At 37.4% G+C, this 18137-nt stretch overlaps 1 protein-coding gene across 7 annotated transcripts in view; it reads left to right on the forward strand.

The window, feature by feature from the left end:
- Window positions 1-18137, forward strand: part of RHOT1 (ras homolog family member T1) — a 59435-nt gene that overhangs the window by 37365 nt on the left and 3933 nt on the right. For 3 of the 7 annotated variants that reach the window (XM_073879413.1, XM_073879411.1, XM_025851214.2), the window contains exons 14-20: window positions 357-457; window positions 2297-2427; window positions 3103-3186; window positions 4979-5098; window positions 6504-6706; window positions 7751-7846; window positions 9526-9648. In XM_073879413.1, the coding sequence (XP_073735514.1) occupies window positions 357-457; window positions 2297-2427; window positions 3103-3186; window positions 4979-5098; window positions 6504-6706; window positions 7751-7846; window positions 9526-9648 (858 nt within the window). The remainder of the gene's footprint in view (window positions 1-356; window positions 458-2296; window positions 2428-3102; window positions 3187-4978; window positions 5099-6503; window positions 6707-7750; window positions 7847-9525; window positions 9649-18137) is intronic. The other 4 variants (XM_073879412.1, XM_025851215.2, XM_025851216.2 and 1 more) reach the window with 3 other exon arrangements.

Raw genomic sequence — 18137 nt, forward strand, 5'->3', positions numbered from 1 at the left:
TCAGATTTAATTATCAAGTCCTCAACCAGCCAATATTTGCAGTACGCTTTTGTAACTTAGGAAGCAGATAGTATAAAATATCCTTACCTAGATTTTATCAGCATCTCCCTGCTCATCTCAGTGTAGGTATAGGAATCCTACTCTACCCCTGCCAGCCTTGCATCCCGTCCCTCTCTTCTCTTCCTGAAGAATGGCAGTATAGGGAAACCCATGGTTGGGCACATGGGAAATTAAAGAAGTCTGACAAATTATCTGGGTCTGGTGGTAAGATTATTTGAGCTGTTGGGGATATTTTTTTCCCCCCCTATAAATGTCCTTTAGGAACTTCTCCCATTTCTACCTCCTCCCTTTCTTAGGCTCACGACCTACTTAGACGTCCAGCGATGCCTGGAGTATTTGGGCTATCTAGGCTATTCTATATTGACTGAGCAAGAGTCTCAAGCTTCAGCCATTACAGGTAAGTATCTGGATAGTACTCAGTTCATGCTAAGAAACGTTTTTTAATATTCCGGGTTCATGTGTGAAAAGAGTGAAAATAAACTCTTCATTAGTCTTTCATGTCTGTAGTCTGTTCTCCTAGCCATTTGGTAATTTCTTTTGAGTTCAGAGTCTTGATTTTACTGTTTATCAAAAAAGAAAGAGGGCGCCTGGGTGGCTCAGTCAGTTAAGCATCTGCCTTCAGCTCAGGTCAATCTCAGGGTCCTGGGATCGAGCCCCATGGCGGGCTCCCTGCTCAGCGGGGGGTCTGCTTCTCCCTTCATCCCTCACCCCTCTCTCACTCTCTCAAATAAATAAATGAAATCTTAAAAAAAAGAATACTTAAAAAAGAAAGAAAAGAAAGAGTAGAGGTTTTACTTCTAGCTTACCCCTGAGGACACTCCACTGATGAACATCAGGGAGGGCTGTGGGCAGTAAATGTAATGGGCCAGTTTATCTTGTCTTTTAATTTTCTTTAGACATTAAAAACAATACCTACTAACACATAATCCCGATACTGAGCTGTGTATCTCTTGGTTTTGTAACCATTTTCTACACAGGGAAATCTTTCCCAGACTTTATAATTCTTGCTGAGCAGTGTGCTCCACTTAAAGAATACCATAGGTATGGAAATAACAAATTAGGGAACGGATCGTTTCAAGATTTTCTTATATCCTAATTGGTGGGGGAAATGCCATATCTTACAGGAAGTCCCGGCACAAGAAGACAACCTTTTTTTTTTTTTTTAAAGATTTTATTTATTTGAGAGAGAGCAAGAGAGAGCATGAGCATGGGGGAGAGGCAGAGGGAGAGGGAGAAGCAGACTCCCCACTGAGCAGGGAGCCCGATGCAGGGCTCGATCCCAGGACCCTGGGATCATGACCTGAGCCGAAGGCAGATGCTTAACGACTGAGCCACCAGGCACCCCGAAGATAATCTATCTTAAACTGGCAGAGCAAGTACCCTTTAAAGTAGTTAACCAATTAGACGGTATTTAATTCAGCACCAAAGAGCAAGGAACGAATTCCTAGCTAGCATGAGGTTCTCTCACTCTCACAAAATATTGTGGACATCTTGCTATATCAATAAGTATAGTTTTATAGATTTTAATGTTAAATAGTGTGTCATCATATGGATGTGTGTAACTTATTGGACTATCCCATGATTGTTGTGTGTGTTTTTTATCATTTTCTGTTTTTGGCTACTATAAATAGTGCCTCTGGTGAGCTTCATTGTAGTTGAATTGTGGGGTACAGCTTGAAGAGGTCTCTTTACCTCTGGGAGAGAGGCACCATTGCTCTGCTGTTGGAGCATTCTTTTCTGTTCTGCCTCTTTACAATTTTACATTTGAAAGCCAGTGAACCCCAGAGTGCATATCCCTTTCCCATTTATAAATTCAAGAGTGTGCAGATTGGAGATAGCATCTTTTAATTTGTAATTTGTTATGACAGTTATTTATCATAGAAGAAAATAGATGGGATATAATGTTGGCTATATTCATTGTAGTTTTCATTCATTTTTTGGATATAATTTTCCTTATGAAAATGTGCTACTTATTTTATCCTGAAATAAATGTCATTTGGTTACCAGAAGTTCACTTTACAGCCAGCTTTCAGAAATGCGTCTTTTCCACCAAGTGAAGCCCTCCCGTATATTTAGTGCTTGGTTTTACATACAGCATGGCTGATGCACAGTATGTCTGTTTATTCATCATACACTTCATAAAAATGAGAAATCACAGCACCCTATTTTGCAGAAGATGAAGTGGAGGCTCAGTGAGTCTAAATGGTACATAATTAGTTTTTTTTTTTCTTCGTAGTAACAAGAGATAAAAAGATAGACCTTCAGAAAAAACAGACTCAAAGAAATGTGTTCAGATGTAATGTAATTGGGATGAAAAACTGTGGGAAGAGTGGAGTTCTTCAGGCTCTTCTTGGAAGAAACTTAATGGTGAGAGTTCTCAGATAATAGAGCTTTATCCAACAAATTTTTATCATCACGAGTTTACATGATTTTTTTCATAGCCACCAGCTCTTTTTACTGGAGCTCAGTGGCCTGTGTATATTAGTAAAGTACAACTTAAGGGGAACGATGATCCTGTTGAACTGCCTTTATCTTCGTTTCATTGGTGTTAGCTGTCATTTGTCTTTTTTTTCCTCAGCAGTATTTAGGTGGGGGTTAAATGAATGCATATGTGAAAGCACCTGACATGGTGCTTGGCATGAAGTAAATGTACAGTAAATATTTCAAATTGAATACTCTATCTAATTCTGGCCCCGACTAAAGAGATGGAGGTGTTTCCAGATGGGTCTCCTGTCAGACCAAATTATAGCACAATGAGAATTGCTAGCAGGTAGCTCTGTAGTACATTTTCAGTAATGTAGTTTCCTTCCTTTTCAGCTGCTCCTTTTACTTTATGCAGAACAAATGCATCTTTTGTCTTAGACCTTAAGAACTAAGAGACATAAAATCAATGTCCCCTTTGTACTGATAAATAATACATAGTGTAGGGAAGAATGCCCTTTTATTTATAACACACCCACACATACATGCAGAGTGTGTGTTGATGGAAACTAGGTACTGTAACTTCTTATTGTAAATATTGAGACTTTTGGTTGTTTTCAGAGGCAGAAGAAAATTCGTGATGATCATAAATCCTACTATGCGATCAACACTGTTTATGTATATGGACAAGAGAAATACTTGTTGGTAAGAAATTCTCTGGCATATAAAGATTACTAATTATTAGGTATATTTTTATATGACTCTTTGAAAACATAATTTCATTTAATATCGTGGCTATATGTAGAACTTGTGTGATTTTTTTTTCTTTCACCTGCTTTATTCATTGGAATTAATTTTGATTCCCCTGATGTGTATGGTGATCATATGGGTGTAGGTATAAGTGAAAGTTAATCTATTTGTGTGCTTAATTTTATATTATACACAATAGAAAGTAAAAACAACAAAAAAATTGCTCCTCTTTCCTCTTCCACTTTTCTTTAAAAAATTCTTTTCCTCTACTGTTGACTAGAAATTAATATGAAAACCTTACCGCAGGTGCCTGGTAGTTTGTACTCTGAATCAAGTTTCATCTATTTAGCAAGAGAGGAGTATAGTTACCAAATGTGTTAGTCTAAAAAAATGGATGAAAGAAGTGCATGACTGAAAAGACACTATGAAATACAGTAGAAAGACACTGTATGTTCTTCTTGGATCCAGTCAGTTTGATTCAAACCCTCATCCACCATTGATTAGCTGTGTGACCTCAGGCAAGTGGCTTATTCTCTCTGAGCCTGACTTTCTTATTAAGTTAGCTCATATGAGGAGCTCCTAACAAATAATAGGTACCAGAAAAAGTTCATTTCCTTTCTTTTTGGAAATAGTTTATTCTGCCAGACAGATGATCCCATTGAATTTCATACAGTTTTTCCTCTTTATGATAAACATTTTTTATCAGTTTCTTATTAAACCTTGTTTATCTCCCATTCTTCTCCTGTAAGTATAGTTCTGCTTAACTGGGTACTCAGTAAATAGAGCTGACTTTTCAGAGTGAATTTTCCTGTTTTTATTCTTATACTGTTCTTTGTAAATTGATATCTTTCATGCCTCTGACTATCCATGCTGTAATAGTGTTTTACTTGGAATATATCGAGTCACTTCTGACCTTGTACTTCCTCCTCAGCATAGTTGTACTGTTTTATATAACTCAGTAGTACTGAATTTTACTCTTGCTGGATCATTGTCATAGGGGGGTTATTTCTTTAGAGGCTTTATAATAAACATTAAAAAAGAGTAGGCAGTGAAGTAGAACAAAATGACTTTAATGTAAAGTCTTTTTCTTTGTTTTTTTAAGTTGGGTGAGGAGAAAATGTGGTCTGGTAGAAAGAAAATAGACTTGAAATCATATTTGAGTTCAAATTTTGGTCTGATGACTTGCTAGATGTGTTATCTTAGGCAGTTGACTTAATCTTTTTAGCCTATCATCTTACCTGTGTAGAGAATGTGCGTAATGGGCCTGCCCAGCACAGGTCAGTCACTAAATGTTTGCTTCTGTAAAACCTTAATCACAGTTTTCAGTCCTCAAAATCAGAAGCTACTTTTTTTTTTAGTATGTTATGTTAATCACCATACATTACATCATTAGTTTTTGACGTAGTGTTCCATGATTCATTGTTTGCGTATAACACCCAGTGCTCCACGCAGAACGTGCCCTCCTTAATACCCATCACCAGGCTAACCCATCCCCCCACCCCCCTCCCCTCTAGAACCCTCAGTTTGTTTTTCAGAGTCCATCGTGTCTCATGGTTCGTCTACCCCTCGGATTTCCCCCCCTTCAAGAAGCTACTTGTTTATCTACACTTCTCACCTCTAAAAATAGCCTGAAAAGTTATGCTTAATTAGTACTTTATTTGGAAGTCAAACAATAATAACACATCATGACTTTAATTAAACATCAGTATTATGGTATTAATGTTTCTTATCTTTTTCTTTTTACAAGTTGCATGATATCTCTGAATCGGAATTTCTAACTGAGGCTGAGATCATTTGTGATGTTGTATGCCTGGTATATGACGTCAGTAACCCCAAATCCTTTGAATACTGTGCTAGGATTTTTAAGGTTTGTTGTTCTTCTGGTCTGTAACTGTTGGGTTTGGTCTGTAATTTTATGTGGAGTTAAATGAAATTGTATGATGTGATGTTTTCTAACCAGGGAGAAGCAAGAAAATCACTTGTAGAGCTTTTAAAAAATACATATATTTGTCCCATCCCTAAAGGTTCTGGTTTCATTCTGAGGTGGTAGAGTCCTAGACATCTGTATTTTAAAAACATTTTTTTCCACTTGTAACTCTGATGGGCACCCGTAGTTACAAACCTCTATATTAATGAAAGGTCTCCTTGGCCATTACGAATGCACTTGGAGGGGCACCTGACTGGTTCAGTCAGTGGAGTGCGTGACTCTTAATGTTGGGGTTGTGAGTTCGAGCCCACATTGGGTGTAGAAATTACTTAAAAATAAAATCTTAAAAAAAAAAGCAGTGCACATGACTTATATATTGCCAGTTACACCAATAATAATAGAGCAAGGAGAAAAACCAGAGGCTTGAGAAGTCCTCACTTTGAGATTATCACCAAAATGCAATAAGAGTTAAAAACTGTATGTACAAAGGAATTTATTCTAGCATTGTTTTTAATAAAAAAACTAGAAATAATCCAGATGCCTAACAATAGGAGGATGGTTTACTAAATTAGGACAAAATAGGGGGCGCCTGAGTGGCTTAGTCATTAAGCATCTGCCTTCGGCTCAGGTCATGATCCCGGGGTCCTGGGATCGAGCCCCACATCGGGCTCCCTGCTCCCGCGGGAAGCCTGCTTCTCCCTCTCCCACTCCCCCTGCTGTGTTCCCTCTCTCGCTGTGTCTCTCGCTGTCAAATGAATAAAATAAATAAAATCTTTTAAAAATTAAAAAAAATAAAATAAAAAGACAAAATAGTACAGTGGAATATTAAGAAGCCATTAAAAATAATGGTTTTTGAATTCTGAAAACATGGAAGATTAAGTATTATATTTTTAAATGGCTATGTCCAGCATGACTGCAGCTATAGAAACATGTACAGATGCACGTGCTTAAGGACAAATGACATGAAAAGTGAAAAGAGTGAACAAAATAATAGAATTGTGAAGCAGAAGTTTTAAAAATGAAAATAATGTGCTCTAGGATAGAGGAATTTAGATGGATTTCTTTTTATTTCAAAATGTGGTATCTTTTTAATAAAAAATAGTGATTTTTTTCAAATGGTAGTGAATCTGAAGAGTTGTTATAGGTTCGTATGGTTGCCAGCATTAGAAAATTGGCCCTGGTCTCATGAGACTGCCCTGGTCCACAGCCAGTCACTGCCTCTTAGTTTACTTTCTCTTTGAGGCTATGCTTTGCCTAGCCAGAGATAATTTTTAGTACACATTTAATTAAATGTAGTAATTTTTTAACTTGTCATCAGATTTTGATTTTAGTTTTTATTCCATAGCAACACTTCATGGACAGCAGAATACCTTGCTTAATCATAGCTGCAAAGTCAGACCTGCATGAAGTTAAACAAGACTATAGTATTTCACCTGCTGATTTCTGCAGGAAACACAAAATGCCTCCACCACAAGCCTTCACTTGCAATACTGCTGAAGCACCCAGTAAAGATATCTTTGTTAAACTGACAACGATGGCCATGTACCCGTAAGTACTTGCTCTGCTGTCATTTTCATGTTGCATGGTTCATAATAACGTCGCATGCCGTGATGAGCCACGAGGGTGGAACCTTTGTCACATAGAAGTTGTTCAGCAACAGAAAGAGACTTTGTAATGAGAAGGAACAAATTTGAGTAAATGCGAGTTTGGTTTGGGTGCCATAATAAAATTACACAAAGAGTGCTTCTGACAGGATTTGTATATTTTTAAGCAGACTGTAACTATCTTAATAGGATAGTACAGTGAAACTCAACCCCCGACCCAGCATTTAAAAAGTAGTCTTACTGCAGTCAAATGGGGTTGGCATCATGTTACTTTATGCTTTTAAGACATCTCCATATGAACAAAAAGTTCATTTTAATATTTTTCTCTTGACTCATTGACCTTGAGTATGTGGAGGATTCTAAAATATTTTATGAATTTATGTTTAAATTATAGGTATGTTCGAGAATATAATGTCTTTTTTAAGTGCTGTAAAAAGTAGTTGTAATTGGAATTCCTGCTACATAAATGTTTTACATTAAGTGTTACGAACCATGAATTTTATGTACATTTATTGTATATCTGTACATGGATATGCATAAGCACATAACTGGACATTTTCATAGCTTACTAACTGCCTTAGAATTGCATGGTTCTTACTGGCATTCTCCTCAAGTACTGTGTGTGTAAAATTCTGTTTTGTAACAAGATAGTTTTTCAGGCAGTGCGTTTCTCAGGACTTTAGCTTAATCTATTTATTATTAATTTAGTCTCTAAATTATTTTTCTTCTTATGAAAACTACGGTATAAAATAGAGTAATAAACATGGCTTCAAACTGAAGTCTTTCAGAAAGGTGTTAATTTGCGCAGATTCTTCAAATCAGAGTTAACTTTACTGCTATCCTGTTAACTAATACTTTTTAAAAAAAGGCAGCAAGCCCTTTAATTCTATTTGTATTGGAAGACAAGTCATTCCTGTTAGTATAAGATAAACAGAACCTTATTTATGTTTTACCTTTGCTTTAAAACTCTCGTGTATGTTATCTACAGAGAGGATCATTACAGAGACAGACTCTCCCGAGACATGGGCAACACTGATAGAATAGAGAATTTGAGAAAAATCTGGGTCTTTCTAAAAACTGCTTTGTAAGTTACTTTTTCTTTATGGCTTCTGTGGGATTTTGTTGACATTTTCTTATAGATGACCAGATCTCCTTTCTTGCCGTAATTAACTTAGTAATTATCCAGAAACGCACTGCTTGGTCAGGCTTACTGCCTAACTGTATATTACAGTGGTGTTTTTTTTCTTTTTCCTTTTTTAGTTTTTACTATGTAAATGCACTGTTTTAATCTTGTAGATAACTGTGAGTGTGTTTTCAGATCTGCATCTTCAAAACGTTTTACTGCAATTTGTGTGTGTGTGTGTGTGTGTGTGTGTGTGTGTGTGTGTGTATATGATAAATGTACATACAGGGACACTTGCTTATATGGTTAATCCCAAACTACTTCTCACGAAGCATCTCCCTGTTGCTAAGCATACTTTGCATCTCTCCTCTTTGTGGGGCGGAGCCTGTGTGTGTTGGAGAGTCAGACTGAACTGATAAAATAACAGATGGATTCCAGTATGACAGCTGGTAGCGACTTAGTAGCATTGATATGTTCCTCATCACAAGTCAGGTTTTAAAGAGGAATGTCTTGAGTCTATGACAGTTTAAAAATTAATTCTCGTTTCTCTTCATGTTGGGAATTAGGCATTATTGGGATGCTGCTAATCGCCACAACCATGCCACGGCGCAGTGTGGTCTCATCAGATCTCACAAGCTAAGCCAAGTCAGACTGGGCCAGTCCTTTGACTGAGAAGCCTTTTAAAAAAAATAAAGTTCAGGTGTTACAGGAAGTGCCGGTATTGATCCGTCAGGTGGCGCTCTTCTGGGTGGGTTCTGCGCCAGGGCCTCCTCAGGGTGCTGCGATGGCTTTGTGTGTCTGCGCGGCTCCGGCCACTGGGCAGTCACTGGAGACCCCCTGCTCTGGTTGTTAGGACGGAGGTGAAATAGATTGCCCCATGTGCCTGTGGCAACTAGTACAACTCCACTCAACCAGAAAGGAGTCAGAAAGCCTCCCTAAATTTCATATCTAATATCAATTGGACCCACTGTTGATTTTTTATATTCTTACCCAGAGTTTCATGCTATCACACTTAGCTGCTGTGTTTTCGTAGCAGATGAAATCAACCCTCTATTTTGTTCAAGTGGAAATTTATGAAGCACTTTGATTTCCTTTGGGAGCCAGGGTGCTTGATGAATTAAAGACGATGTTGTTCATATCTCCTCAGGGTTGAATATACTCGTCTTTTGACCCTTTTGTGTATTTGTCACTCTTCTCCTTCCTGGTTTTCAGGCATGTGTGTACACTGGGGGAGGAGGAGGGAATGGTTATTTCAATGCTGGCAAACTTTGTCCTTTTGGCGGGTGCTGTGGCTTACTTCGTTTTTCTTTTTATTAGTTTACATGAGGGTGCCATCTATTGCTGTGCATACTTGTTCCACTAAAACGCTTGTGATAGTAATTCCATCCCCCCTCCAAAAAAACCAAGAGTGTTAGCTAATTTTCCTTAGGTTTTCTCTAGGGAGGGAGGAGGGAGCTATTGCTGTTTATTGTATTTTTGGTAAATGTGGAATTCTGCACAACTTTAGCATGCCCCACACTGTCCTTTTCCTTAGTGTTGCTTATGCCTAAATCTTTTTTTTTTTTTAAGTTGGCACACCCTAACTTGTGCCGTATTTGTAAGTAAGAACTCAACTCCTGTCCTTCTGTGTGTTTTCGCAGCCATGCCCGGTTACGCTGTATGTGCACCTGCAACAGGTGTACATTTTGCATCTGTCAGAACTTCCTCAACTCAGACTTGCTGCAATCTGTAAAGAACAAAATCTTCACTGCAGTTCTTAACAGGTTCTTAACTTTATTTACTGGGTACCAGGCATTCTGTTAAAATACAAAAGAAAAAAAAGTGGATAACTATTTATGATACAGATACTCACTACAAAGACCACAAGCCAACCGATGCCCAACTAACTTCCACTAAAATTCTCACCGTGGTGATGATGTTTTTAGGGGACTATAAAATAAGATTTTGGATTTCTTTTTTCATGAAGGAAAGTATCGTTAAAGTATCGTTTATATGACAGGATGATATGTGTAGGGAGATTAAAATCTTTTGGCTGAGAGCTGTAGAAATAGATTAGGACTTTCATAGTAACGAAAAGACACATTGATCCCAAATGTGAAACTGTACTCACTTACGTTCAACTAATGTAACTTAATTAAAACCATACTCATGCGAACAGTATCTTGGGTTTGAAAAATCTCTGTATTTTAAGTACCTGGAATGTTTATTTGAAAGAGCATGGCTTCTGGAAATGAGAACGATAGCCAACTTTGAGGATTCAAAGGAATATGGGCAAGAACAAAAGGTCTGTAGTACTAGTTTTTGAGGTCTTTATAATTGAGCCCAAAACATGAAGTATGTTTAGAAAGTCATATGCTTTTTAGAAAGGGAAGAAAAACAAACAAACAGGATATTTACATCCCCTCAAAGCAAAGAACTTGGAAGGTTATATTCTTATTCTGGTCATGCTTCCATTGCTCAGATTTACATTCTGTGAGCATTGAAGAGCCTGTGTACTATTAATTTGTATCTACTGTAAACTTTTGTATCTAAACATGAATGAGTGCTTTGAAATTGACATTCAGCTGTCATTGGGAGCTGATCAAGCTCAACAGATTTTGGTTAGAAATGGGTCCCTTCTTTGTCTTACTGCTGGCCTCTCACTGGAGGCTAGGCTCTAGCTGTGGGATAGTTTGTGTCCACCAGCAAAAGTAGTAGATGTAGCTATGAAACAGTGAGACTGTATTTAGTGTGGGTCAGAAACTGATTTTCAAGGCATTCTAAAAAGAGTTTTGATGACATTTTGAGCACTAGCAGCTCTGGAATAAGAATGCAGCCGTCTCAGGTGACTGCTTTGAAGGGACTGCCACACCAATTTGGTGGTAAAGTTCTGCCTCTGTCCTCTGAATGGCATCTTAGAAAGTAGTAACACAGATTCTCTCATGACAACTGTCTGAGAAAATGCAAGGCTAGTTCAAACCAAACAACATGCAGGAGCTCCGGTGTTGGAAATGGTAGAGTCAGAAGAGATTCCAGAACTCATCTGGCCTAACCTCCCATCAGAACGCCTTCCTGAAAGCCTTCCTGTGGAGAGTACTGTTTATCTGCTGATGGCTTTCCTCCTTGGAGAGGGTTTTTGCTTTTTGCCTTTGCTCTTTATTTTTCTTTTTTAACTAAAATGATTTCCCTATAACTTTCTCTCCTTTAGTTTTAGTTCTGCCCTTTAGAACAACATACGACTATTCTACTCCCTCTTCAACCTAGCAATCCTTCAGACATTTGAAGACGGCCATCATGTCTCCCCTAATTTTCTCTTCTCCAGGTAGAACATCCCCATTTCTTTCAGCCTCTTCTTAAATTAGATGGTTTAGTGACCTCATCAGTCCTGGTTGTCCTCGTCTGAAAGCCCTTTGGGTTTTCAGAGTTCCTCTTAAAAGAGGTGCCACTGAGAATGGAGAGCAGTGCTCCAGGTGTGATGGGACAAGTCCTGTTCCACAGTCAGGACAGCACCTGTCTGCTGCATGAAGTAACATTAGCAGCCCCACCCCACTGTTGGTACATATAAATCTTGGGGTTCGTTGAAATCAGATTTTTTTTTCATATGAGGTGCTATTAAGGCAGCATCCCCTCCTCTCTAATTGTGTACTTGACTCTTTGAATCTAAACACAGATACATATGTATCTCTATTAAATGTCATATTCTTCTTTTTGATCCATTTGTTCTAGCTCAGTCATTTCAAATATTATTTCTGTCATTTGTCCCATTATATATCTCTCTTGGCATTGTGTCATTTGCAAACTTGGTAGATATGTCTTCTTTATCGTTCAAGTTATTGATAAAAATAATGTTGAATACCAAGAGACTGGAGAGAGAGAGGGAGCCAAAGCCAGCAAGCCCTGAAGTATTCCCTTGGAGATCCCTTTTCCCAATGACACAGGTTTAAAATTCTTGGAGAAAGATTATTCTATAAATTAAAAATATTTTATTATCCAGTCCATATTTTATCTTATTATCTTACAAGAGATTTCACAGAGGGCTTTTTTGAAATCAGTATGTAATTTCTAACACATTCCTCTGATCCACCAATGTAGTAATTTTATCTAAATAGGAAGTGACATCTATTTGGTGTCTTATTCTCGGTGAACCCACCTTGGCTCCTAATAATTGCTAATCAAAAACCATCTATTTTACTTATCCTATAAGATCTTGAGTGTCCATATTTGCAGATTGATTCATTGTCTGCATCTTTAGTGACAATTTTATTCTTAGGTCGGTTTAGTCAGCTTCCAAATGGAAAAGGTTGGGTGTGTATTAATGGAAGAGCTTGCTCATGGTAAAGTACTCTGTACAATGATCTTTGAAGACAAATCACCATATCTTGTCATATCAATTTATAAACTAGAACTAATTTAATGGTAATGTCAGCATACATCCCCAACATCTAGTAATCAAGAATGGAATGAATGAAAAAGATAAGGAGGGAAACCAGTGTACCTTTCAAAGAACTCCTTCCTGATTCCTTGTAGTATGTCAAAATTTTATAGAAGTACAGTGGAAATTTAGGAGTTCTGTATTGAAGTTTTCCCTAGTTTACAGAAGGATGTAGACAAGGGAGATGGGGGTGGAGCCCCAGAACTTAGGTACCTACAGGATCTGGATGGGTAATGTCAATGCACGAAGGTGGCCAAGTATGAGAAGTGAGAGACATAGGGACTGTGCCAGGCCCTGTCTAAAAGAGGCAGCCACGACTTAGCTCTGGCCATTTGTTGTTGTCCAGGCCGGCTGTTGCCAGGTCTTCTGATTCTATGAGACACTAGACATCAGGATTTTTATGTGAAATTTCCTGCTATTCAAATAATGGCAAGTAAATTTAAATCTTTAAAAGTACTGATCAGGACAAAACATGTTTACAGACCACCAGCTTGCAACCTCAGTCTTCAGATATGACCTAGAATTGTGAAATTGCAGGCAAAAGAATAAAAAAGAAGAAAAGGAAGAAAGAAAGAAAAGAAAAAGAAAAACATACACCCAAGGAATGAAACTGTCTCTTTCCCCTTCCCACCAACCAAGTTCTACTCCCTTTTACATGAAGAATCTGAAAAAGTCAGGGGTGTTAAGGTTGCCTCCTTTCTCTACTATCCCTCAGGTTGTGGCAGCCTTTGGTGGTTGGTCACTATTGGTTCCCCATGCTAGATAAATCTTAACGTTATAAAGCAGAAAAAGGATTGCTTAATTGGGTAAAAGTCACTTAGGAATTTTTCACTGTAATTCAGTAGGGAGGAGTCTCACTCAACACTAAGACTTAAGTCTCTGGTTTTAGAAATCTGCCACATCTCGTGTTTGATTTAGAAGTATAAAAGAGTAGTTTTAAAGTTTTTATTTAAGCAAAAAGTTTCATTCAGTGTCTGCAAAGAAATTAATAGATGGGTATTGGTACATACATGTTGATCTCAAATTTAATGTCTTGTTTTAGTGTGCTTGTTAACATGTTGGTTGTTGAAATCAATCACTTCCAGAGATAGTACACGTTTGAGGCCACATTCTCCCTTTACCTCCCTCTGCCTCTGTGATTGATTCACTCGAATACCTAAGTACCTGCTTTAGATAGGATCCTGTTGTGAGCCGGGGTAGAATATGAAGATGAAGAAGATAAGGACCTGCCTTTAAGTGCCTTTCTAAATACTATGTTATTAAAAAATTTTTCCTTAGGGGCACCTGGGTGGCTCAGTCGTTGGGCGTCTGCCTGCGGCTCAGGTCATGATCCCAGGGTCCTGGGATCGAGCCCCGCATCGGGCTCCCTGCTCAGCGGGAAGCCTGCTTCTCCCCCTCCCACTCCCCCTGCTTGTGTTCCTGCTGTCACTATCTCTCTCTCTCTCGCTGTCAAATAAATAAATAAAATCTTTAAAAAAAATTTTTTTTCCCCTTAAACTTTGGTTATGTTTTCAGTAACCTTAGTTCCTCAGGCTACAAAAGGAAGTGCTATAACCTGATCATGAGAGGATTTAAGCCTAATAATTTATATTTAGGCAGTTCCCACCGATTCATTTCTGAGATTATCCGTTTTTTCCCTAGCTGTCTGTCTTTGACCAGTAAATATTGTCCCCCCTTTTTTTGAGCTTATTTGCTGACATTACATATTTTAAGTAGAGAGTAGTAATAATTTTTTCTTTTTAATGTAATTGAATATATATTTATTTCAAGATGTGAGAAAAGTGTTAAACTATGTATCTGACATGTAACTTTGTTCTCTAGTAATTATGGTCTCACCCTAGTGATCTGAACAGGTTTGTTTTTCTTTAGAACAGTTTATGAATAACTGGAATTATTTGAATTTAAATACATTTGGAAGATGATTAATATCTGGTCAGATGATTTTAATCTTTGGCAATGCTATTACACTATTTCAAATAGTGTAAATTATGGCACTGGGAGAATATACCTTCTGATTATATTTTAAATTACCTTTTTGATCTGAAAGTGTTAAAATGATTATGTAGGAGTGAGCTGGATTGTTGGTTTGAACTACCCAGGGTTTTAGTTATCAAGTATTTATTCTTCTGACTTCAGAAGACTCCTACTTTGCATGACGATTTTACCGTACCGTAGTGTGCTGTGGACTTTAGTTTGTCCTTTCCTTTAGGTGTTCATTTTAATTTGTATGTCTGTGTCACTTAGTCATTTTTTAACTCCTCTCAGTCCCTATCCCAGCTAATTTCTGTGTGTAATCCTCCCACTTCTCCTAATCTATAATTTAATCAAAATTGCTTATTTTATAATTTATTATTTTGGTGTGATTTTCCTTAATACATATTTTGGTTTTAGGATTTCTTTCATCCCATTATTTGCATCAGCCATATAAATTATTTGTTCATGTTACTTCTTAAGTTCAGTAGCAGCATTTTACTTTAGCAACCAAGTGCATAGTTCACAGTGAGTATTTACAGTGACCCAAAGGTATGATGGACAGTCATTCTACCCATTGAATTTTTTGCCCAATTTTTTTAATGCATTTTTAAAATTGGGTGTATGTGGCATTTATTTTAAGCCATTTATTAATGTTATTTGCCCATATTGCTTTAATAATCACCTAACTTGTTCCTTAATAGGAGCCCCTTTTTTGAAGAAAGGATTTTACTATTGTCACAGTGAATGAACTGCCTTTTCATAGGATTGCCTTATGAAGAGGATAGGTACCTAGAAATCTTAATGTTCTAGAGAGTCTTCAGGGAATGTAAGAGTTCTTAGGATATTAAGTTATAGTAAACTACTGTATCCATCAAAGTCTGTCCTGTGTTTTAGTTTCATATGAAACTTCTATGTTCCCTTGTATCAAGGTCCTTACAAGGCTTTTCTTTTAATTAGGTTACATAGTCATGTTTAAAATTATACAAGAGCTATGTTAATAGATTCTCATTAAGTAAGCTGCTGCTTGCTTATGCGTTTTAAATTTTTTGCCGTTGGTTAGAATATTAAAGGATGCCACAAGGTGGAGTTTGCCTGTTCTGATCTTTAAGTATCAGTAGGTAACATATAGATATTATGTGTTTCCCATGTCTCTACGATCATCTATAAATTTTGGTTCTTCTAATGCTTGGTGAAGCATTTCTTGACATTGATGCACACTTAGGTCCTTTTCCAAAGTATGTTACTATTTAGGCATCCTCAGTTAACAGCTTTCTTAACGATTTGTGCTGCAGTTCATCTTTTTCGAATACAATATTTTGACTTCTTGACCTATCTTGAGAAATACCTTATTAAAAGATTTCATGCCTACTAGTTCAATTAGAAGAATTGTCATTATTAAAATTATTATTAAGAGTAATGGCATTATTATTAGAAATGAATGTAAAAGATACTTCACCGGGCAAAAACAAAACACCAAGAAAACAATGGGAGGAATAAAAGCAGGGAGGCCCAGGGGCACCTGGGTGGCTCAGTCAGTTAAGCGTCTGCCTTCAGCTCAGGTCATGATCCCAGGGTCCTGGGATCGAGCCCCGTGTTGGGCTCCCTGCTCAGCGGGGAGTCTGCTTCTGCCTCTGCCTCTGCCAATCCCCCTGCTTGAGCTCAATCTTTCTCCCTCAAATAAATAAAATCTTAAAAAAAAAAAAAAAAGGGAGGCCCAGAAGGCTTTAAAAAGCAAGTGAAATATTTAAAAACAGAACGCTTAACTACAATTTTGGTGACCTCAGTACAGTTTTCAACTTGAGCTATGTAATTGCAACTAGGAAAAAGCTGTATGTACTGTCTATGAGCCCTAGTAACTAGGTTCCATGTGTTACAGTTAGGTAGGCGGTTGCGAAGTATTAACTTAAAAATTCCTACTTGAAATACATATGTGGATAGAATTATAAAATTAGAACATTCATATTCCTGCATCTGTGCACCTCTGCTTTGGGTTTGGAAAGGATCGGGTAGTGAGATGAAAAGAATGCAATCTAGGAAATTCACATCTATTTCTGCAAAGTTGCATGGGACGAGTGGTAAACGTGCCTGGTGGGACTGCTCTTCCCGCAGTCTCAGTGCTGCTCTTGATTTCGCTCCACTGAACTTTTCTTTCCTCCTCATGAGAGCCTGCAACTGACATCTGGACCTTTCTGGATTCTCCCCCTTCCTTCAATTCTAATTTTTGCAGACTTTTAGGTCTCTGCAATATAGTCTATATACCCCAGATATAAAGTCCTGGGACACATTATAAAAAACAATATTAAAAATGCCCTATATGGGAATAGCCAGAATGGTTTAATTCCATTGAGCCCTTTAGAATTTGAGTATTTTGTTTCTAAATATTGTAACTGATACCATTCCTTTTATTATTGGTCAAATACATTGAACCAATAAAGATTTTAACTCATGTTCTTATATATGTCATAAATTGCAGAGTGAATCAAAAGTATCTTGTATGCCTTCTTTAAGGCATTCTGTGCAAAGGTACATAGGAACTGTGGTCACTCTGTTATATGCCTTGTTTACACAGACATTTCTTAATTTAAGCCTTTATTGCCTGAAGTTTGAAACCTCCCCTTCTCTCTGCCTTACTAAGTAGCAGCGTAGGGGTGCATGGCCAGCTCGGTCAGTAGAGCATGCAACTCTTGATCGCCAGGTTGTGAGTTCAAGCCCCGCATTAGGCGCGGAGCCTACTTTAAAAATACAAACAAACAAACAAAAGCGCTTGTCATCTGATTGACATATGAGCCCTCAGCACTTCTAAGCAGAAAGCCAGCATCCAATATGGAAGAATTTTCCATCTCAGAACTTAGAAGCTCTGACAAATTTCAGATGATTAATTAAGGATTATATTCCAGCATTAATCATTATTTCTTATGTTCTAAAAAGAGATACTTCTGACCTAAATTATTGTATATAGAGAAGGAAAATGTGATTCTGTTATATCAATAGATTTTATTTTTATTTTTAAGATTTTATTTGTCAGAGAGAGGGCTAGTGAGACAAGCAGGGGGAGAGGCAGAGGGAGAAGCAGGCTCCCTGCTGAGCATGGAGCCTGATGCGGGGCTCCATCCCAGGACCCTGGGACCATGACCTGAGCCGAAAGCAGATGCTTAACAACTGAGCCACTGGGCGCCCCTCAGTAGGTTTTTTAAAAAGAATCTTTATACACACACATGCACACAGATTTTTGACCTTGTAACATTCATTTTTGGGAAGTCTCTTAAGGAAACTATACTAAATACAGAGAAAAATCTTATGTAGAAGGATATTCATCCCTTTAGTTATAGTCACCAGTAAATGGAGACAGCCACCCATAGGGGAATCAGATATAATAAAGCTGTTTAAAATGATGTTTCTGTAATTTGTGAAAAAGTCCTACATAATAGTAAATTTTTAAAAGGATATAAAATTTATAAAGTATACACACTGTGTTTGCAGCTATGTAAGAAACATGTAGGAAAAGTCTAAAAGGAGATACCCTAAGTATTAATTAGTTGCCTTAGGTGATGGGACTCTAGGTCATTTTTTTTCTTCCTACTTTTATTTTCTTTGTATCTTATAATGAGCATATATTACCTTTTTGACAGTAAAAAAATAAACTAAAAAGAGAAAAGTATGCCATAAGATAATTTATTCTAAAATGATATTTTATGTGAGTCATTTTGAAAAACTTATACTTTTGAATTGTGGAAGAATTATTTTTGCTTGAGTTTTGAAATGAACTAGGAAGCAGCTTTATGAAACTATTACTCTGCTTCAGCTTGAGACCTGAAATGACAAACATGGCTCACTTCTCAATATGTATGGAACACAATTAAGATCGTC

Source organism: Callorhinus ursinus, unplaced genomic scaffold, assembly GCF_003265705.2.
Source record: "Callorhinus ursinus isolate GAN/ISIS: 27379988/994484 unplaced genomic scaffold, GSC_fseal_2.0 scaffold34, whole genome shotgun sequence".
Taxonomy (NCBI): Eukaryota; Metazoa; Chordata; class Mammalia; order Carnivora; family Otariidae; genus Callorhinus; species Callorhinus ursinus.